Here is a 22,731-nt window from a genome sequence, read left to right as displayed (position 1 = left end):
TATTTGCAGGTTATGCAATGCTTGTATGCATGCACTCCACACATGTAAAATATTCAAGTGCCAATCCTTTTATTTTGGAGTTGGACCATTGGTGTGAGAGTCAATCTCCATGGCAAAATACACATTTGCTGCCAGTACCACTGTCTGGGGAATAATACCACTGTCTGCTCCACTGATACCATGGTTGAGCATCTGAAGATGAGCAACCCATTATGGATAAGGTAAAGTAGGGCATGATAGTTCTACCATATGGCTGGGCGTCCGCTCAGTCTACTCATGAGGTTCTTCCTGCAGTGGTGGACTGGGCAAAGATGTTAACAAAGGCTAGGCAACATGCTCTGTTGAGGTGAGGAACCTTTTCAGCCTGAGGGCCACATCCCTCGTGGGCAACTTTCCAGGGGCTTCATACCATGGTGACCGTGACCAAAGGCAAAAGTCGGAAGCGTAACAGATGTGACTCTTGCCTTTGTACAGTAGACTACATTCAAACCATTCAAAATGCAGAGGTTTCCACACAGATAATTCTCTCTCCAGGCAAGAAATATGTGTTATCACAGTTTAGGGACACATTTAAGCCATGCAAAAGTACTCAGGGAGGGAGTGCAGGTATGCCATATCCCTCACTGGCTTTTATTAGAAGAGGCCTGGCAGGCTACCCTTGGTCCCCCCAGGTCTGAGGTTTCCCTGCCTCCACATGCTAGATACTAGATGGAAACCATCTGTGTTATAAAAAGCATAAAAAATGTACAGAGATCTGCAGATAATTTTGCATTACATTAATTCTGTATTGCACTTGCATTCCATTACAGTCATAATTATATTACACAGGCATCGAGGTTTTCTCTCCATAATATAATCTCATAATCATAAGTCTCAAACAAGAGTGAAGTATCCCTTAGAGAAATTATCTGAGCCAGGATAATATTGCCCACTAGCATAATGCAGTTCAGAATCTGAATAGTTTATTCAGGTAAATGTGCCTTCAACCAGATATCTGCATAAAAAGCAAAGCCTCCTTGTTATCCAAAACTACAGCTGCACAGCGATGCAACACAAACAGTTGTGTGGTGGAGGCAGTTGACCACACATTTTTTACCTTAAAAACCAATGTCGCATAATGCAATTTGTTTCAAGCCACTTATTAGAACATCTATATTCACCTTAAATCACATCCATGGTTCAGGTTACAGAAAAGCTCACTCTAGTGCTGCTGCAATATGAGATCCAGCAGGGGGTTGCAGAATGGGAGGCTTTATCAGCTATGGCCTATTGATTATGGAATGGCCTCCCTGGAAAGGTTTGCCTTGAACCCACTTTAATTGTTAAATTATTTGGATTATGACCTGAGAGACCCAGGTTCAGATGGGGTGAATTTGGGCCAATCACTATCTCTTAGGTTGCATACACATTACTGGCTTAAAACGTACCAAGGTAATTTCCCCGCACAGCAGAAGCATTTCCAACGTACACTTCAGTTTTGTTGGGTGTGTTCTGTCACTGCTGTCTGTCCATGCCAGTGGGTGGGTGTAAATGGCTTCCTATGGTTTCTGTTCAAATCAGATTGAAGCTGGCTTCGGAGGAAATGCATCAAAACACAGTATTTCTCAAAAAACTACAGGATCAAAGTGGATTGTGGCTAGCCGTGTGTACGCAGCTCCACAAACCAGCACTAGTAGCGTATGCAGCCTCTGTATTCTACCTGTGTGAGGATGAAATGAGGGGCAGAATCATGTTCACCACCTTGAGTTCCTTAGCGGAGGCGGGATATAACTTAACAACAAAATAATTCTAATGCCACGCAAATACTCTTATTTTCACAGCTCTGTATTTGCAGTCTTTTGAGATTATGCTATGATTTGTACCTGGCTATTAATTTATAAAGCTTTGTATTATTTGATAGCAATATGTGTTAAGATGTTGCTCCGTGTTATTACGTTACAGTTATATAGTATTATATAGTTATAGTATCTGTCATTTTATATATTGTTTTACACAATCGCCCGGAGAACCGAAGTTCTTGGGCGACTGATAAATCTACAATTGGCTATTTTTTTATTTAAAAAAAGCCCTCTAAACGCCAGTACTGTAGTGTATGTATTCAGTTCAGTGCAGAGCCCTCCCCGGCTCCATTCACTAGCACGCAAAAAGCGTCCAAATCGTATATCCTTCTTACGTATAAAATAGAGACACCGCCCCCTCCCGAAGCCCCGCCCTCTTTCCGCCCAACCGGAACTCGGAGCGCACGCGCCGCTCTAGACGGTCTTTCTCTATGGTCGTGAGGGGGAAAAGCTAAGCCGGAGAGGTGTTCTTGCTGCGCCTGCGTGTTACACCGCTTCCTGAGTGGTTGGCGGCCGCGGCCATTTTGTGGATCTCTGGTTCCTCCTCTTCCCCCACCCCCCCGCCTTCTCTCGGTCCTAGTCTTTTGCTTCTGCCGGGGGCCTGGACGTAAAACGAGGGACCGCGGAGCTCTCGCATTTCGTTACAAAACCCACCACCACCACCCCACCCCTCCTTCCCGGTTGTCGGAGCCTACCGGTAGTCCTCTCCCCCCTCCGCGCGGTGTCCTGGGTCCGTCTGCGAGCGGCCCTCCTTCGCCGCGATGGAAGACGACGGGCAGCCCAAGACACTGTGAGTGGGGTTGGGGTGGGTGGGTTGAGCACCTGGGCGCAGGTGGGCAGACCGGGGGCGGGCGGGGGGCTCTGACAGGCGGGGACGTGCGCGGGGTGGCGCCTCTCTGGAGGGGCCGAAGAGGGTCGAGGGGGAGGGGAGTCGTGGCAACGAGCGGGTCGGGGGGGGAGGAATGGTAGGCAATTGTGAGGTGATCGAGTAGATCTCTCTAATGGGGAAGGGGGTTGGTATGCCTCAGCCAAAGGGGGATTTGGGGGTCTTTTGGGGGTGGGAAAAAGAGATAAGCATGCTATTGAGGGGAAAGACAGTTCATTGGAGCCAGAGCTACAACCCAAAATGGTTTTCTTTGCGACATGCCAGGAATTGTGGGGCTGGGGATCCTTTTCCCACCTCGGGAAGGTTTTGGGAAACGTTTTCCGTTCTGTAGCTCCATAACTCATAGGCCCTTGGTCCCTTGTCAGGGAAACGTCAGTCCTACGTGGATGTGGGTCCTGGGCCCTCCTGCCAAGGGGTCACGAATTCTCTTCTCGCCAAAAGGGAATTGGGAGAGGATGTAATTCGGAACAGAGCAAAACCTCTCACTCTCCACGAGGCGCGGGGCTCTTCTGTGGGATCCTGAACACTAAGGCTGTTGTAATCGTGTCAACAGGCTGGGTTGAACATATGTTGAGTTTGGAGTTCTGTGAGGCATGTGGGGGGTGGGAGCCTTGGGTCAGTGAGGCTTCCGTGTCGGAAATCGTGGCCAGTAAAACAAGAAGGGGAGAAAGGTCAGTAGGTAGAGAGGTGTGGATGCAGATATGGGTAATCAGATCCTCCGGAGACCTGATGCATATATTGGAGAAAATATTGCGGGGGCAGCATTCTGAATTCAAGAGAATAAAGCTGAATAGTCAAGTGAAAGGGATGTCTTTATGATTCAAAAACCTGAGTGAAGGATAAAAATTTATGTTCCATGAAATATAAGGTTCTTTCTGTATTCGTGAAACAGAGAGAATGTGTCATAGGAACCATATGCTCACTGTACTAGAAGGCATATTGCAAGCCAAACCCTCTTTTCTTCCTTTTTGCAGAGCAGAATAATTGTTCTAAACAAAATGCTTGCTGTATTTCGATTGTGATCAAGTAAATGATTTTTGTTTTAGCTCTCATATCCCACCTCTGAAGTGTGAGAGGAGAGAAAAATGTGATAACCAGGCAACATTGGTAGTGGGGCTTCTTGAGCAATCAGTGTATAAATGAGGTCACCACTTCTTTGTCTAATGCATGTAAACATGCTTAAAACATTTTAAGAAACTACTGATGAAGCAGAAGCCGTTTGTTGAGTGCTACTTAAATTTTGAGGTAGTAAGCTAGCAAGTTTAGTGCTGTTAGCCATGTTGGAAGCATCATGTTGTAGGGGAAGGAAGCAAGTAAATACAAATAAGCAGACTTACAGTATACATAACTTGTATCTGACTGTTGAACTTACTTGTGGAAATAGAGAACATTGTTGTTATCCTCTAATGTAAAAAAGTTGCTCTTGGAAAAATGTTGGATGCTTTATACAGTAAAAATTGAAGATAATGGACAACCTTTTATTTATTTATTTTTAAAAATATCACAAGATCTCAGGGCAGTTCACAAGATAAAATACAAGATAAAATAAAAACCTAATTTGCAATCTTACTCTAATCATTTAGCATTTTCCCCCTCTAATATTTTAAAACAACTTTCTACCATGGTCACTGGGGAAGTATATATTTTTTAAAGTTTGGAGTTCCTCAGGATTGTGATTATATCTTACATTGTACAAGTGTGTTTACAAGAACATGGGCACATATCCTTGAAAGTGGAAGACAGCTTTTGTAGTATATACCTAGCTTTCTTGTACTGTACTGATTTTGAAGCTAGCTTCAAAATGTTCATTGTAATTAAACAGATTGTAGTTTTTATTTCAGTCACAATGAGTTGGGAGTATAATCTTTCTGTATGGAAATCATGACTCAGCTGCTGTGGTTCATTCAGAACAGTTTTTGCATGTCTGTCTTCCCATCCTTTTCCCAGTCCACAAAAGTTAAGAAGTGAATCAAACATTATTTACTTGGCCACTTTGTCTCCACTCTGATTGCATGCTTGAAACCAACTCTGGTTACTCTGAATCTTTAGGAAACAATCTTAACTGACTTGAGAGCCTGAGTTCAGAATGTCACTTTTGTGCATAGTGGAAGAGAGAAATGACAGGATGTGCCAGGGTGGTGGGATACTAAATATAACTAGCATGCAGCTGACAAATGTCCACTGCGTTATCTTTTTTTTAAAAAGTTGGATAAACATTTGAAGTGTCAGTATTAAAAGGTTTTGTATGCTAGAGGATTGTGTGCACACATGCTTGTGAGACTAGAGCATAACCAGATGCTTGGTATTTTTCTCTTCTTGGCTACAAGTTAATCAAGTTTTTATCAATGAGTACAAGCAAGAAGTTTGGCAAAACTAAATTTATGTCAGATTTTACCAAATTTGCTTTGCAGGTCTCCCAGTGATATAATTGATCCACCCACCCACCCGTGCAGGAGTATTTCTAATAGATTGAAAAGCTGGAAATCAGAGCTGGAAAAGTACCCAACTGCAGTTGGTGTTATCTTCATCCTTTGAACTTATTTGAATTTAAGTTTCACTGAATTCAGTGGAATTTACTTCTGAGTAAAGCATTTTTAAACTGCACATTGTTAGAAAGCATAGAGGTACTTATTCAGTCTCCCCTCTTGTAGCTGCCATACTTCTTGGAAACCTGGATCAGCACTATAAAGTCTTACCAGTTTGCTCTGTTTTCTGTGCCAAAAGAATATGTGCACAGCTGCCAAAGTTTTGCACTGTTTCCTTTCTTAAGAAACTGGAGTACAACGCTATGTTAGCTGTCTGCCTTTGGCTCACATTCTGTCTTCTGGCCTTAAGTAGAGAGAAAACGTGCAGCCATCCTTGTACTGTTTCACGGAACACTATAATGGCTACCAGTCCTAATTCAACAGCCTTGCAGAATAGTGATATATATATATATATATATATATATATATATATATATATATATGGTGTATGCCCTGTGTTCAAATTCCATTCTGCTAGAAAGTTAAGATTTCCGTATGTGATGTAAGAGGAATAAAAAAAAATGCAATATGAATGAGTTCTTTTGTATTTAAAAATTGGCACAGTTTTTGTCAACTGCTCTGAAAGAATTCATGAACTATAATAGTTATGCTCTGAGCTATGCCATTAATTTACTTTGTAATGCTTGTAGACGAGTCATTGATCTTTTTTTGCCCTGTAAGGGAGAATTTCCGATGAATCCAAATTTCTGAGAAACAGGGCTAGAAAAATATCAAGCATCTGGTTCTGTGGGTGCCTAAAAGATTTATGCCCATGAATGATGTATTGAAATGTCTTCTCATCTTTTATAAAAGTTATTTAAAATAGAAAATTGCCATTTAATATTTCGTTGTCTTAGAGACAACCTTGTGCTTAGGACACTTCTGTGTAAAACGTACAAAGCTTGAATGTCCTAGGGTCAGGTAATCCAGAGTTCTTCAACCTCCGGTCTCCAGATGTTGTTGGATTACAAGTCCTATTCTCCCCACCAAGCTTCGCTGATGGTCAGGAATGTTAGGAGCTGTAGTTGAGCAACATCTGAGGACACAAGTTTAAAGAAGGATGCAATTCCTAACAATCCTTCATGACTACATACAAGTCAGGGAGTCAGTTCCTAACAATACTGAACCAAAAAGTTAATAAACACTTTAAATGTAGTGGCTCATATAATCTAGGCAGGGATTTCTTGCCACAACAAGGGTCCAAGATCCATAATGTCAAAGGTGTCAGTAGAGAACAAGAAATCATTCAGTAAATCAAATAAAAATAAGATTTTTAAGAGCTGTCCGTTACATGACAGCAGGAGGCATGAAAGAGGTTCAAGGGCCATGGTAGATAACTTGTGGGCCCCCAGATGTTGGTGGCCCGATCCGCTTCAGCCACCATGGCAAATTCAACAACATCTGGGGAACCATGGGCTAATCACCCCCCTTCTTGTAGCTGGGATAATATCAGCATGACTTTGAGATGAGAGCAGGTGAATTCTTTTTTCTGTTTCCTAATTTAGTTTTAAAATTTATTTTCAATTTGTATAATTTCCCATTGGTAAGATAGTACTGACCAGGGTAGGCAGGAGGTGGAGCTACATCTGCTGGTAGATCTCTGCTGATTTGCAGTGGATTGGCAAGGATTTCTAGCGTTTCCGGGGGTTTTAACAATAGCAACAACAAAATGACCCCTCTTCTCTGTTGAAATGAAAAAGGCCTTGGATAACCAGAAGCGGATTTTTATTTTGAAGGATTGTGAATTATGTCCCATTCTAGTACTCAAAAGAAATTACTGTACTCTGAATTCTTTAATTCTAAGTTAATGAATTTGATCCAGACTAAATTGGTTGACTTTACGCTCCCATAGCAATAATGTGATTCCACTTATTCATGATTAACTTGTCCCATTGATTTCCATGGAACCTACTTTCAACTAATTTACAAAGCAACTCAAACGTTTCGTTTGCTGGCCTGGAGTGAGTTTGAATTAGGCAGAGATGTCTCTCATCTGATCGAGCTGGTCCTCCATTGAATGAGTGGCTGGCTGGCTGGGAGGCCACTGTCAGTACCTTTCACTGGCATGATGTTCTGTGGATGGAGGTGGAGCCGAACTGACCCAGCACCCTGAGCCAGTCTCATTGTCATTTCATAACCTCATTGGACCACATAACTACACTAGACTGGAGCAGGTGGAGCGATCAATTTTGGATCATTCTGCCCACCTCCTTCCGCTGCAGCTGTCATGAGTGACAGGGCTTTCAAGTGCAGCAGTAGCCCCACTGCTCTGTGAAGCCCTGTCAGCAGGGGGTGGGAGTTTGGATTGTGCCCCTAGTCTGGATCCTGGCATATGTTTTTAGAACCAGGTTCTAGTTGGTGTACCTTGGGGTTCTAGTAAAAAAACAAAAGCCTGGAATCTGTCCAGAGTGCAGACTTTCACTTTTAAGATTTATTAGCTGTTGTTATACATGATAAACTTGTTCTTCAAATGAAACATTTCCTAAACGTCTTAGTAATTTTCACATTGTTTACCAACAAATTCTTGTTTGTTTTCTGATGTAGAGGACACTGTATTACACGAATAATCTAGGTTTCATTTTGCTGGTTATAAATTGTATACTTGTATAACAAGTAACATGTACCACTAGTACACAAGATTTATTATGCCAGTTGCATAGAGGTATTTAGGTACAGCGTTTGAGCCTAACAATGTTCATTTCCAAGTGAGGTAACTGTGCATAGAATTGTAGCCTTAGGTAGTTATGTAGTTTGAATTATTTTTCCCTTCTACTAGATGGAGGATGTATAAATGTTTTGTTTTACATGCAGCAACAGTACCTAGTATTGGAACCTATATATGTCAGAATATAAACTACTCCTGTTATCTATCTAGGTTTCTATACTATGCCTGTCAATGCAGCATAAGTGATGTCTCATGAATTAGGGAGACAGCCTATAGAGGTATAGTATATGCCTTTATTTCATTATTTATGGTTTTGCCAAGTTAATTGTGTATTCTTACAGTGTTCCTTAAGATTACAATATTCATTCAGAATAGACATTTCACCAGTTGTTAAATGTATTCTTTAAAAGAAAAATTAAAAAAATCAAAACTGATATTGAGCTTCTATAGGCTGGCTTCATGTTACCAACTGTTTTTCTCAGTTGAAGGGATTCATTCAAAAGCCAATATGTGATTCATGGGTAAGGCTTGCAAATTAGTCTGCATTGAATAGCCTCCTTACTTTTTCTGTTCATTTTCCATATGCCTTCCACTTTCTTGTGTGTGTGATTTTTTTTTTAAGTTTTCAAAAGTATCAGAGAAGATATGTAAATACTTCATATATATTGCTTTCCCTCCTAAATGATCAAAATGTTTCTGCTATTTCTCAGGGTACTTCATAAGAACAATGGGAGCTGGTATTACTGACCCTGTGTTACAAATAATGGCCAATCTTGAGGGGGGACGGGCCCTCAGCTGATTGTAATTTGCTCAAGGCTGGTCACTGAAATCATATTGTAATTAGATTTACCGTATTTTTTGCCCCATAGGGCGAACCTTGGGTTTTTTTTGGGGGGGGAGGGGAATAAAAAAAAATTTATTTCCCCCCCAGGCACAGGGCAAGCCTGAGCTTCCCCCGACCCCAGCCCCCAGAACAGCCTGCTATCCGCAAGCCTGGGGAGCCCGGCGGGAAGTTGCGCCGAGCTCCCTAGGGTTGCGCAGACCTGCGCGAAGCCCGGGACTCCAGGCAGCTCTGCGCAACTCTTGGGAGTCCGGCACAATGTTGTGCCGGGCTCTCTAGGGTTGCGCAGAGCGCGAAGCCCAGGAATGCAGGCAGCTCTGCGCAACCCTTGGGAGACCAGCACAAAGTCGCGTCGGTCTCCCAAGGGTTGCGCAGAGCTTCCTGAAGCCTGGAGAGCGAGAGGGGTTGGTGCGCACCGACCCCTCTCGCTCTCCAGGCTTCAGCGAAAGCCTGCATTCGCCCCATAGGACGCACACACATTTCCCCTTCATTTTTGGAGGAGAAAAAGTGCGTCCTATAGGGCGAAAAGTCAGTGGCATTTATCTTACAGAACAGTTATGGAAAACATTTGGCCCTCCAGATACAACTTCCTTAACCCCTGGCCACCCGCCATGCTTCCTGGGACTGATGGGAGTTGTAGTGCAACAACATCTGAAGAGTCAAAGATTTCTCACATCTGTTATAGAACTTCCTGTGGTGTTGCAAAGGATCTCCTCTTGGGCACCCATTCAAAGTACCTTCCTGAGCCACAAGTACTGTCCCATGCCCATATATTCATAACCATCCCCCCCTTAATAAGCTTTTTATTGGACATTGAGGCTTAAAGTTATATACAAATTGAAAGTTTGCATTGTATATAGTTGAGCCACATAAGGGTAGTATTTTGAGTTAGGGCCCTGATGACACCTTCAGAAGATAGCCTTGCCTCAGTTGTATGCATTCCCCACTGCTGTCACAGGGCAGAATTGGATCTGATCTGAGTCTGATTACTTCACCTATTTGAAGCATGGAGTAGGGCTTCTGCCTGCCGCCTGCTTTCTACCCCAGCTGGCAGGGGCTGCAGAACTGAGGATTACTAAAGACTGATGGTATATTCACATAAAATATTGATGATTCATGGATCATGAGAAAAACTCTTGTACTTGTTAGCAGAAGCGATCACATTATAGTTGAGCAGGATCAGCCTTGTTTAATACACATAATATAGTATTTGTACTACAACATTTTGACAACTGACAATAAGGCCAGTAGCTTCTGGTTGTCATATTATTTAAAGGCAGACTAGTTTTATGGAAAGGTTGTTTAAGTTGGACCCAGAGAGATCTCAAATATTCAGCTATTATCACCTGCTGTAGACCTAATTCAGGGGATCTCTGAACTGTAGTTCAGTGCTTGAGAGTGGGCTTCCTTACCCAATGTAGAGCACATTTTCTGTTCCTGCTTTAATTGAGGTTAAGAGATATTTGAAACCAGTGTTAACCACCTCAGTAGCATTACCCACAGTTTTGCCAGGATCCATAATCTCCTTTCAACTTCTATTTGAAGTATGTTTTAATGGCAATTAAGTTGGGTGTGAGTGGAAAGTTGCTCTAGAGAAGGGTAGAAGCCAACTCCTGATCACCTAACCTTGGCTAAGAGATCCCCAGTGACATATCTGCAGTAATATTCTGCACTGCATATTATGATATTGCTGCTTTAGAAGTAGATTCAAAGTGGTATTAAGAAAGCTATTTGACTTACTACTATGGATTTTTATTAGGAGCAATAGTAGCATACAGGTAGTATTAGAATAAGCTTATTTAGTGCTGCGTTAATGGCCAGTGGTTATGGAAAAAAGCTTTTTAACCCTTGGGAAATGGCATATGGCTTTTCAACCCTTGGCAGCATTTCATTTATTATTTCTTTACATCATGCCTTTACTCAAAGGAGGTCAAGGCAGCATACATAGTTCCTACTCCCTGAATCCTTTATGGTGACTTACCCATGGTCACCCATTGAGCTTCATGGCTGCGTGGGGATTTGAATCTCTCTTTGATCCTATGTCAGTACTTAACCCAGCCTTCCCAAACCTTGGACCTTGGTGCTGTTGGACTCCAACTGCCACCATCTCTGTCCTTCGGCCATGCTGGCTAGGGATAATGGGGATTGTCATCTAACTCTGATCCAAGATTGGGAAAGGCTGCTTCCACCACTCACTGCATTACACCACATTGCCTCTCAAATGAAGTTGACATTTATTTTTAGAAACATGTTTAATTTTTGTATATGAATCACTTGATTGTAAATTGTCAGCCCTTTCCTGTTCTGAAAGTATAGTTATTTCTAACAGAAGTGAAGAATTGTATCCACGTAAGTCCTACTTAGAGTAGATCTTAGTCATAACTATGTTCATTATTTTCAATGGGACTATATCCAGATTTTTCTGAGTGATGTTTACCCTTGGAAGGCGTCCATACAGAACCAGCACACTATTTAAATTTCTTTGGGTTAAATAAAAAAACTTACAGACTCTGATGCATGAAAGGACTTTTTGAAATGAAAATGGCACTCCTGTGCATGCACTAATTTCCATTTTAAAATTCTTGTGCCAAACTTTTTGAATTTTGGCCTTTAGAGGTCCATTTGTTGGATTCTGTGGAGGTATCTTTTGAAAACGAAACTCAGGAAAGTACTGGTAGCATCCATGACTCCTGCACATGCCCATCTCTGAAACTGTAGCCTAGTTTTCCTGTGCTCCACAAGAATTAAGGCAGGCATGGGAAACATGTATCTGGCCAGATGTTACTCAGCCCTAGCTCACAACCTTTCTGGCCATTGGCCATACTGGCTGTGGTTGATTGGAGTTGGAGTCCATCATCATCTGGAGGGCCACAGGTTCCTCAACTCTGGGTTAGGGTTTATCTAACAAAAAGCAACATAACTGATCAGCATACTTGTGATACTTCAATGACAACAATGTTAGTACTTACCAGTATTTGATGAATACATAGTAGAGTTTTAAAAGCTGTGGACTACTTAATAGTGTGTTCATAAAGTTTATTAACAGGTGCTATATTTTCTGCTTACACAATTGATAGCTGATATTTCAATAAATTGCACAGATTATCCTTTGAGATGAATGATGGGATTTACATTACCTTTTCTTTTGTCTATCTAGCTATGTAGGAAATCTTTCCAGAGATGTGACTGAAGTACTTATACTTCAGTTATTCAGCCAAATTGGACCCTGCAAAAGCTGTAAAATGATAACAGAGGTAAGACTCTTTCAGTCTAGTCTATGTCAATATTGTTTCATTTTAAAATTCAAGTAATTATTGATTCTGCTACCTAAAACATTTCTATTAGGGCTGCAGCAGTTAGTGATTGATTAATTGAATCAAAAAATCTTTTGAAATGTGCCTTTTAAACATGCACCACATCTTTAAAATATTATTTTTAAAATTTTTACTATATAAAGTGCAGAGGGAGGCACAATCTTGCCTTTTCTCCTGCTCAGGAGGAAATGCCTCTTTTAAAATGGTGTCCATTATCTATAAATTATATAGATTATTTATAACTATATAGATTATCTATAAACTATATAGGATGTTCTTTTCTGTGAAACAATTGTATGCAAATGAATTCATTTTTAATCAATTAAAACATGCAGTTAATAACTAAGCTTTCTTTAATTGCATAATATGATACAGTTATTGCTCTGACGGAAGGAACTTAAAGGATTTAGGTAAATGATTCTCAGGTCTGGGAAACAACAGATGTAAGTTATTGTATGCAATAATAGTTGCATCTGAAGTATGTATGCTAAACATTTTTATTTGAAATACTTGAGATACATGATATCTTTTGTACCATATTGATAATCACTACTATCCTTGTTTCATCAGGATAATCAAAGTATATTCCATCAGTTAGAGTCATAACTTCACAAACAAAGGCAGTATATTAAGCTTTGCCTGTTCTGGGATTCATTGTGCGACTCTAAGCAAATTCAAGATGTCTCTTCCCTGAGTGATGCTGTAAAAAGAATAGGTCCAGGATTTTAAAGCGTTATCATGCAAACACCTTTATAAATCATATATACAGTACAATATGCATTGTTGGTCCTAGATACTCTTCTGATCTTTCTTGCTGCCTGCTGTGCCCCCACCCCAATGCTTTTCACCACTGCTGAATATTTATCTTGTTTCACTAAAAGGCCACTTGAAAATAAAGAGGAATCAAAGTGAGGCTCTTTTCGGACCCAGAAAAGATAGATGCTGCATGCCATTCCTCTTTTACACCCTCATTTCTGGCTTTCATAGCTTCAGGAAAAGACTGTGCTTTGACATGGCAACATACCTTACATTTTGATGAACCATTTTATTGTTTTCCCTTGCTAGATTGTTTGTTTTTAATAAGTACCTTGAAACTACGCTGGGCATAATCCAACAAAAATTACTGAAATCTCATTGAAAATAATAAAATGGAAATTAGTCTTGATCAACTTTTGCTAGTCTCATTGTGTGTGTGGTTATTCAGTGTCAGTGAGCTTATTCACTGCCAGTGAGTTTACTGTTTCCCAGAGTGGACATTATTTTTGAGCCCTGCATTTGTTGGAGTTGCCCCAAGCAGAATTTTGGAATTACTTTCTGCTGTCTGTACTCTAGTTTTCAATTCCAGGGGCTGAGGTATTACACATTTCCTATTGATGGGGACATCTCCATTGACAAAACTCTCTGCAGGCATGACAGGGAGTCTGCAGTGGTGCAAGGGCCATCCTGCGGGCAGGTGTCTCTCTCTTCTACAATTTTAGGTCTTCTGGTGGTGGCAGATATATGATGTGTGTGTGTGAAGTCCATTTGACTTCCAAAACATTCAAAAACCAAATTGCGGCTTCTGATTGGCTGCAGGAATCAGAAGCCGCGGAAGCCCCATTGGACGTTCAGGTTCCAAAAGAACTTTTGCAAACCGGAACAATCACTTCCGGGTTTGCAGTGTTCAGGAATCAAAACGTCCGAGTTCCAGGGCTTTCAGGATCCAAGGTACAACTGTATTTTACTATGTTTTATATATACTATAAGCTGCCTAGAGTGGCTGGGTATTGTTGTTGTTGTTGTTCCCCCCATCTGCAGATTGCTAAGTTAGTATATTTTGCTGTAAGACCCAAAAGTTCAAACTTCTAGTCTGTATCTTGGTTCTGTTACCTTGTAAAAGTTGCAAATATTTGTTCATCCACCCCAAATAATCTCGACCCTGGGAATTATCGGTGCTTGAGGTGCTACATGTGCATAACCAACTCTCTCTGTCTAGCTACAGGAAATTGACTCCAGATATCAGGCAGAATTTTTTCCTTCCATAACCATCATGTCTGAGAATTCAGTTTTTTAAGATTATGTGAATGAATGAGCAAACTGTAAAGGCTGCATAGCCCAATCTAGTAAAGGCAGTCTTTATGCCAAAACAGACATTTGTGCACAGGTTTTTTCTGGATCTAGTCGTAAGTGTGCAAAAGTGTGATAAACACTGTGTGCATTCAGTGTCCTGTTGGATAGGTGCTGCATTTATACCCACCACATAGATAGCTGGCTGTGTCAGTTTTGACAGCACTAATGGCCTGTGACTGATTCAGCTATGCCTCCCTCCCCCTCAGCAGGTGATCAAGAATATTTCTGCTATCAGTACTATCCATTGGGAAGAGAAATCAGTGTGTGCTGCTCTGGTCATGCAGCATTGCTATGTGCTGCTGTCTAGTTCAGGGTCACAGCAGAATGTTATATCTTAAACTGATAGTGTGAAACAATGGACAACCATTCTTAAGGTTACTTTATAAGCGTGTGTAGTAATACTTCCTTTTCTAGCTTTAAGTAATATATTTTCCTGGATTTTCTTCTCAGCAACCCGATAGCAGAAGGGTCAACTCTTCTGTTGGATTTTCTGTTTTGCAGCATACAAGCAATGACCCTTATTGCTTTGTGGAATTTTATGAACACAGGGATGCAGCTGCTGCATTAGCTGCTATGAATGGGAGAAAAATTTTGGGAAAGGTACGTTGCAAAAAAAAAAAAAGAAAGAAAACAAAGAATGACACATAGTAAATGAAATTAATAGGTTAATTTACATGATCCATGGCAAGCATTTTTGACCATGTTCTTACTTAGATGTAGCTTGAAAATTAATATTGGTTGCTGTTATTATTAGAATAAGACTGTATCTTGATTGAATTTATGCATGTTTATGTTTGTACTGATTATGTTTGTACTGATGTTTTTCTTTTTTTCAGGAAGTAAAGGTTAACTGGGCAACAACACCAAGTAGCCAGAAAAAAGATACATCAAGTAAGTAATGCTTGTAACAATTCTACCAAAATCAGCTATTAAAGTACAGTGGTACCTCTAGTTGCGGACACGATCTGTTCCGGGGTGCTGTTGGCATCCCGAAAAGTCCACAACTAGAGCGGTCCTTCTGCGCAAGCGCAGAATGCGATAAGAGCGCTTTTGTGCATGTGCGAAGCACGCAGAACACTTCTGTGTACGCACAGCAAAACCTGGAAGTATACACTTCCGGGTTTCCCGTGTTCGCAAGCCGAAAAGACGCAACATGAACCTAACGCAACACGAGGTATGACTTTAAAGCTGAGCTCATGCACTTACTGCAATTTGATTTTATATAGTAGCTGAATTACTTCGGTTTTATAATCTCCATAGATACTCTTTGGCTGAACAAGTTTAATTACTGGTTAAATGCAGATGTGACTTGGAAATTTAAACACAAGATTGTTTGAATTGCACCCCTGTCTACACTGAGAACTAAAGTGCTGGTTAAGAGAAATATATTTAATTGGTTTCTGCTTTCCCCCAGATCACTTCCATGTGTTTGTGGGAGATTTAAGTCCAGAAATAACAACAGAAGACATCAAGTCAGCATTTGCTCCTTTTGGTAAAATATCGTAAGTATCCTAGTTTGTATCTTAATTCACTAATACAGAACAAGTCATAATACATGATTGTATTTTCTTCAAGTTAAATGTCTTTCACTTTGCTCGGATTGTTTCTTTAAAGTCTTCTTGATAATGGGCAGTGGGTGGGGTACAGTGATCTTGTGGGTTTCTTTGCATTCAGTTATCCCCCCACAAAAATTAACAAGGTCTCTGCATCAAATCAATTGAAAGCTGCATGCTTTTAACACCTGGTATGTTTGATAGTGAATGGGTTACATTGCTGGCAAGAAAACTATGTTTTGGGTCTTGGAATTTACATAAAGTTGTGTGTTAGATACATCAAGGTTTCTTACTCATCTGATAATTTTGTAGATAGTGTTGAACTGCAGGCAAGTTATATAAGGTAGTGTAGAAAGCAATAAAATCTAGTGTACATTTATCATTTTGACAAGTAGTGGTGTTATATTTAGAGTTCATGCATTTGGAAATTAAACCAAACGTTTTGGTAAGTTTAGCAGCTTTCATTTGCAGTGGTGCACAAGTGTGCCCTTCTAAAACAACCTTTTATTTTTAGACAGTAGAAATTGGGAATAGATTTCCAAATAACTATAGTTTTTTAACTGAACATTTTAAGCATTGCAAGCGTACCTGTTAAGTGCTATAGCATGTCTGTCTCTTTTGTTGCATAATCTAGTTTCTTCAGAGGTTTTCTTCTATTGTTTTCTTTGTCCTTTTAACAACACCAAAACAAAACTTGAACATCTTGTGTTACTTTACAGGAATATATTTCTGCTTAAAAAACAATCTTTTCTATATACAATCTGTACATATTTTCAATTGAAACGTAAATCTTATTTTGTCTATTTTGTTTACTTTGCTTTTTATCTCAATGTGGTAAGTAGTACTGTTTGCGAGCAAATATAAAAAAGGTTGAATACAGGTTGCTTTTCTCAATCTTTATTTATACCTGAGACCTGCAGTTTTTCTTAAGTCCAAGTCACAATTAAAAGTAATAGCATTCTGATTATTTTGCAGAATTGCTCATAAGAATGGACAGGATCTTGAAGCTAACTGCAAGGAACTGTGCACACTGGAACTCAGTTGTAGATTTTTTTCTCATTTCTATTTATTCTTATTATACATTATTTATATATACATATCTTAGTATTTACATTTTAACATTCTATATTCAGTGCAGTTCTATATTTCCAATCATTTTAACTTACTCACTAAAATTTATGTGTAAAATTTGTTGTTTTCGTACTGGTGTGCTTAGCATTGTTGTTAGTTTTATTCTCCTTTCTTAAATTTCTGAAAATGTCAATTTTTCAAAATTTACAGCTGCCCAAACTCCAAAATGATGGTAGAGAATTGACCAAGAAAAATAAAGAAATCTGTTAACAGGCCATGTATGCCTTTTAATTCCTATTTTTTTCCTCTTTTTCAATTTTTTAATATTTCATATTTTATATCACTAGGCAGAGGGCATTTATTTAGAAAATGCATGGTAAAAATAGTTAGAAATGTTAGAGTAATTTATAGAACAGTGAAGAGGACCCTAGCAGATAGAGTATTAGAAAAGGAAACTTTGTTCCTTTTTTAAAATTTCAAATCTGAACATAGTTGTAGAAAGTGCAGGTTATATGGATAGGTTGCATGTTTATTACATGTTATTTTTTGTCCTACTGCTTTTTTTCTAACAGGCAAAGAAGCAATAGGGAGAGTTTAGGAATGGTTATAGTTATAGGGGTTATTGAGTTTATAATAGGGAAAATTATGCTCACAATACAGTGTGTGTGGTTCCTTTTAGTTTTTATTTTGAAAATATTTAATGTTTTCCTCATATAACTGTGCTTCTCTTCCCAGGGATGCACGGGTAGTTAAAGATATGGCAACAGGAAAATCTAAAGGATATGGCTTTGTATCGTTTTATAATAAATTGGTAAGCAATCAAAAACTTTGCCACTTGTTGACACTGAATGTGCTTGAGGTGTTAATATAAAAAGGCATGTGAAGGGCAACTTTCCAAATCCTTTCATTCTAGTACAGTGGTACCTATGGTTGTGGACGGGATCCGTTACGGAGCTCCGGTCGGATCCCAAGGTTTCTGCAACCGGAGGTGCATGTTCTGCGCAGTGTGATAGAGCGCTACTGCGCATGTGCGTGGGGAGAAACCCAGAAGTATACTTCCGGGTTTGCAGTGTGTGTATCCTGGAGGATACGTAACAAGAGTGGCACGTAAGTAGAGGTACCACTGTGCAGAGACATGGCCCAACTTTCTTCTGCTATAAGGAATACTGTTCTGTGGAGGCAGAAATGCTCCATTTCATGAGTGGAATTTATGTTTGCTTGGACCTGTGTGCACAAAATTTGAGTGCTATTAAGGAAGCAATTTAGCAATTCTGATACCCTTATCAGTGAAAGAGAATGAAGCATCTCTCCATTGGTATCTAGTGATTTTTAAGAAGTGTGTTAAGTAGCAACAGAGCACCCCTGTACAATACTTTTTCAGTAATCAGAGCTTCTTGGACTATGTATGTACAAAGTTTCAGATTTGCAGGTGTTTTTGGTTCTGAAAACAGAATCTGTTTTGCTTTGTCAGGATGCAGAAAATGCAATTGTGCATATGGGTGGCCAGTGGTTAGGAGGTCGACAAATCAGAACTAACTGGGCAACACGGAAACCGCCTGCCCCTAAAAGTACACAAGAAAGTAAGTGAATAAAAGGAGGTCAGCTGGGGTGTATTGGTAAATGTGAATCATTTCATTGTTATGAAATGGAAAGATAACTGAAAAGCAATTATTTAAAGTGTCATTTGTCTTTCAGATAGCACAAAACAACTGAGATTTGAAGATGTAGTAAACCAGTCAAGCCCTAAAAACTGTACAGTCTACTGCGGAGGAATTGCCTCTGGATTAACAGGTAGGGATCACATTTCTCTTTATAACAAATTTATTGATGCCATTGATCATAAATATTACTAACAGAAAATGTTACTACCTTTAGATCAGTTGATGAGACAGACATTTTCACCTTTTGGACAGATTATGGAAACAAGAGCTTTTCCAGGAAAAGGCTACTCATTTGTGAGGTAGGACAATTATTACTGTTTATTTGTGTCTTAAAGTAGTAACTTATTTACAGGATAAAACATGAAAATGTTATCCAAAATCTACTGTCCTTAAAGAGAAAGGAAGAATTGAACCTTTAAAAGAAGACGTGGAATTGAATTTAGAAGTAACTTGTTTTTGTCAAAAGAAGTGATAACATGTTGAATGGTGTGGGTGGTGCTCTTCATGTATTTTTTAGAGTGTAGGACATCTGTGTTGGAGGTTCTTGAACAGTTAAATCACTAAATCCCTGATTGCTGAGGATTCAGGTTCTGCCTTATCTGCCATTGGACTTTTATTTTCTGTTGAAATTTAAGTTTGTAAGTTCATCTGGAAAGGAGCATGCCTGATTCATTTGTGTTTGTTTTATAAAGCACAGTGTACACTGGTGCTGTATTAATAGCTATCATTTTTGCAAGCAAAGAAGTTTATTCTTCTTACGTCATTCTCTGCACTTTGATGCAGCAAAATACAGAGCAGCTTTTGCCGGCCTGGTGTCCATATAGTTTGGGCCACAGCTCAGCTGGAATTTGTGGGTTAGGAGCTGTTGTCTGAAACATCTGGTGGGCACCTGGTTGGGGAATGATTCAGTAGACAATAGTATATGTTAACTGCGCCATTTCTGTACATATGTTGGCAAAATCTGACTTCATGTTTTGTCTCATAGGTTTTCAACTCATGAAAGTGCAGCACATGCCATTGTTTCAGTAAATGGAACTACAATTGAAGGCCATGTTGTTAAATGCTATTGGGGTAAAGAATCGCCAGATATAAGTAAAAACTTCCAACAGGTAATTGGATTGTTTGTATAGTGTTTCCTACAGCCTCTGCATGTATCTCTCTAAGTGATTGAAGTTAGTGCATGAAATCTAGAGGTGACTGCACCATTTGCAAACTGTCCTATTGAAGTGGAAGGTTGCAGTCAACCTGCCCCACAGTGTGTGTACTTTGCCCAGTTTGCTGAATGCGTATATAGGTCTTAAATTACTTGCCACTAAATTGCTAATTTTAGTTGATGGAGTCTGTGTCTATTTATATACTCAGTGTGCACTCTGTTGCTTCAAGTTTATTTAAATCTTAATCCTTTTTTTAATCCCTAGGTGGATTACAGTCAGTGGGGACATTGGAGTCAAGTGTATGGGAATCCACAGCAGTATGGACAGTACGTGGCCAATGGGTGGCAAGTGCCATCTTACGGAATGTATGGACAAGCGTGGAATCAACAGGGATTTGGTGTGGAGTAAGTAATTCGTTTCACTAATAAAAAAATTCCTTCCAGTAGCACCTTAAAGACCAACTAAGTTAGTTCTTGGTATGAGCTTTCGTGTGCATGCACACTTCTTCACTAAAATTACTGTTGGCAGACACTTTTCTAAGACAGTTTAAACTCTGATCTGGAATCTTTGCCTGTGCCTTACTTAGCATCACTTTTGTTCTTGGTTAAGGAAATCTTGGTTAAGGAAATCTACTGTCTTTTAACTCACCTCTCATACTTTATATTAATGCTCATTTTCAACCTTGATGAAATGGGGGACATGAGGGTGATGTGTTTGTCTTCAGTACTAACTACTGTTGATCTATGTAAATCAGCAGTTGTGAGCCTTGGCTTCACACACCCTGCAATTTTCATTTAAAAAATGAACTTTGGTTGGTTCAAACTATAGTTTGTCTATGGACCGGGAGGTAGGAAGAGAGCACAACAAACCTGACACTCACTGTTTTTTATTTTCTCTCATTAGGTCTGAATGTACGCGTAGTAATAAAGTCAGTATTTTTAAATGTAATTCTTTACAAAGAGAAACTATATTGATTTAACCAAAATATCTTTTGAATTCCCAAGTCATGTTACAACATTTTAGCATCTCTCAGTTCTGGAATTTGATAGTTGCAAAATACAACATGCCCGATTTCCCCCAGTAAATAATTCATTCCTTTTTCTTTTCTTTTCTTTTCTTTTCTTATTTTAAAATCAAGTCAAACACCATCTGCAGCCTGGATGAGTGGATTTGGTGCCCAGCCTGCCCAGGGACAAGCAGCTCCTGTAATACCCAATCAGGCTGGATATGGTATGGCAAGTTACCAAACACAGTGAGCTGGGACTCTGTTTAGAAGTGTGATTTCAAGATAGGTTTCAATTTCCAGTGATTATTCTGAAGCCTGGAATATAGACATTGGCAGGGGGAGGGAGGAGAGAGAATATTTATTTTGAAAATTGAAAATGTTTGGAACCTTTAGCACAGCATTTGCTTTGGTGAAGGACACAAATGTCTTCTAGTTATGCCTTTTTAAGTTTTGTGTTCATGATGGATATGAACATGTTTTCTTTATGTACAAAATTTAAAATAAAGTCAATAAAGACAGTTCTGACTACAAATGTTGGTATGTTAGGAAGAAATATTTAACAACCTGATTCTTAGATTACCATTCCATTTTTTTTGTCTTCAGTGTTTTACATCACAGATTTTAAGAAAAATGACATTAAAGATGCTTTTAGTTGAACAGTAAATCCTGACGTTTTGGCTGTGGACCAAACATTACATCAAAGAAGACAGTGTTTTCTTCATTAACCACAAAGCCATCATTCAGAAGACATACTCATGGAAATAGCTTTTTTTTCCACAATTTTTTTTTTCCATATGTTTGAAGAAACTGAAGTCTGGTATAAATATTTCAGTCTTTGCTGAAAAACAGTGCTATCTGCAATACTTGAGCAAACACTTGTTAACCACATTCATGAGCATATTAAATCTTTCCAGATCTTGTTTGCTTGAAGTGAAAAAAATTGCATTTGATTTTGGGGAAGCAGTTTTTTCCAAAGTATGGTGCTTAAGCAGTCATACTTGTACTTTTACATAAAAGTTTGTACCTAACTGCAATGTTGCAAAAGCATGCTCAGAGATAGAAGTAGCAATGTAATTATTCAAAATAATACTTAATATGCTCTGCTGCTATATTTGCAGTAGATTGACAAGAATGTGAAAGACTGACACTTCCAAAGTTGGCTACTATGTAAAGTGACATAACTATACAAAGAGCCTTAATTCTTCAATACCTTTTGTCACTAGAAACCTGAATTATTTTGCTTTCTGTTACTCAGTATGTAAATATTTTGGTTGACAACCTTGTATACCTACTTGACGGTTCCTATAAGTTGTATAGTAACTGAGTGTTAAAAAAAATTGGGGATGTTTTTTAAATCTAGAAATATTTAGCCCAAGAATTTTTTTAACCAGATTGTTAAAATACCTTATTTTAGAAATTCCTCAATGTGCCATTTGGTTAACAGAAATGCAGTTGAAACAAGTATACTGAGCTGTGGCTTATTCTTAGTTAAAATGTTTTGGGGTTTTTTGTTTTTTTGTTTTTTTGTTGGTTTTTTTTGTATTTTGGGGTGGCTTGCATGTGACAAACCTGTACAGAGGCTGGGTTGTTTGTGCACCGAGTATTACTGGGATAAATCATGAAGTTGTTCAAATGGTATACTTGGGTTATTTCTCACTTATTTTGTGGATACACTGACACAACTGCCTCAATAAATTTTGAGTTGAAAACAAATGTAAGTTAGATACAATAACTGTGTGTGTTACCTACTACAGCTAGGGGGTGCAGATGTTTCATCTCTGAATGCACTGAAGCACTCCACTTGGATATATAGTACGCTCCAGTGAATAAACAAAATAGACTTGCGTTTCAGTAGACACCAATTCTAGAAAAATACTAATCCTGAATAAGAAGTGGATGTGACAAAAGTCCCACATTACAGTTTTAGAACAATTTGAAAATGCTTCATGTGTTCTCTGAGACTGTTAAGTGTTTTTTCTTCTGGGCAAACCAATTGTCTTGTTACTTGGATTACACTGAATAGGAGACTTTTTGCAGCTCAAGCAGTGGCTCTTCTAAATTGTTTCAAGGGGTGTCAGCATTAGCAGCAGGGAAATCTCTAAACCCTG

The 22,731-nt window shown here is 39.3% G+C and overlaps 1 protein-coding gene across 4 annotated transcripts; it reads left to right on the top strand.

Moving 5' to 3' along the window:
* The first annotated feature begins 2,330 nt into the window (after positions 1–2,330).
* TIAL1 (TIA1 cytotoxic granule associated RNA binding protein like 1) lies at positions 2,331–22,336 on the top strand. Of its 4 annotated transcripts, none has more exons than XM_081191186.1 (14): positions 2,333–2,628; positions 8,125–8,192; positions 11,913–12,009; positions 14,680–14,778; positions 15,015–15,069; positions 15,593–15,680; positions 17,538–17,613; positions 18,274–18,382; positions 18,498–18,593; positions 18,678–18,762; positions 19,449–19,572; positions 19,882–20,021; positions 20,756–20,847; positions 21,227–22,336. In XM_081191186.1, the coding sequence occupies exons 3-14, from the start codon at positions 11,998–12,000 to the stop codon at positions 21,277–21,279; spliced, it is 1,029 nt and encodes a 342-aa protein (XP_081047312.1). In that variant the 5' UTR covers positions 2,333–2,628; positions 8,125–8,192; positions 11,913–11,997; the 3' UTR covers positions 21,280–22,336. The 4 variants fall into 4 exon arrangements, with proteins under 4 accessions (XP_081047310.1, XP_081047309.1, XP_081047312.1 ...); XM_081191185.1 differs by having other exon boundaries at positions 2,334–2,628; positions 14,629–14,778; XM_081191184.1 differs by lacking the exon at positions 8,125–8,192 and having other exon boundaries at positions 2,331–2,628.
* The last annotated feature ends 395 nt before the right edge of the window (positions 22,337–22,731 follow it).

The sequence above is a fragment of the Podarcis bocagei genome, assembly GCF_964188305.1.
Source record: "Podarcis bocagei genome assembly, chromosome: 4".
Lineage (NCBI taxonomy): Eukaryota > Metazoa > Chordata > Lepidosauria > Squamata > Lacertidae > Podarcis > Podarcis bocagei.
This window is presented reverse-complemented; position numbering and strand designations above follow the sequence as displayed.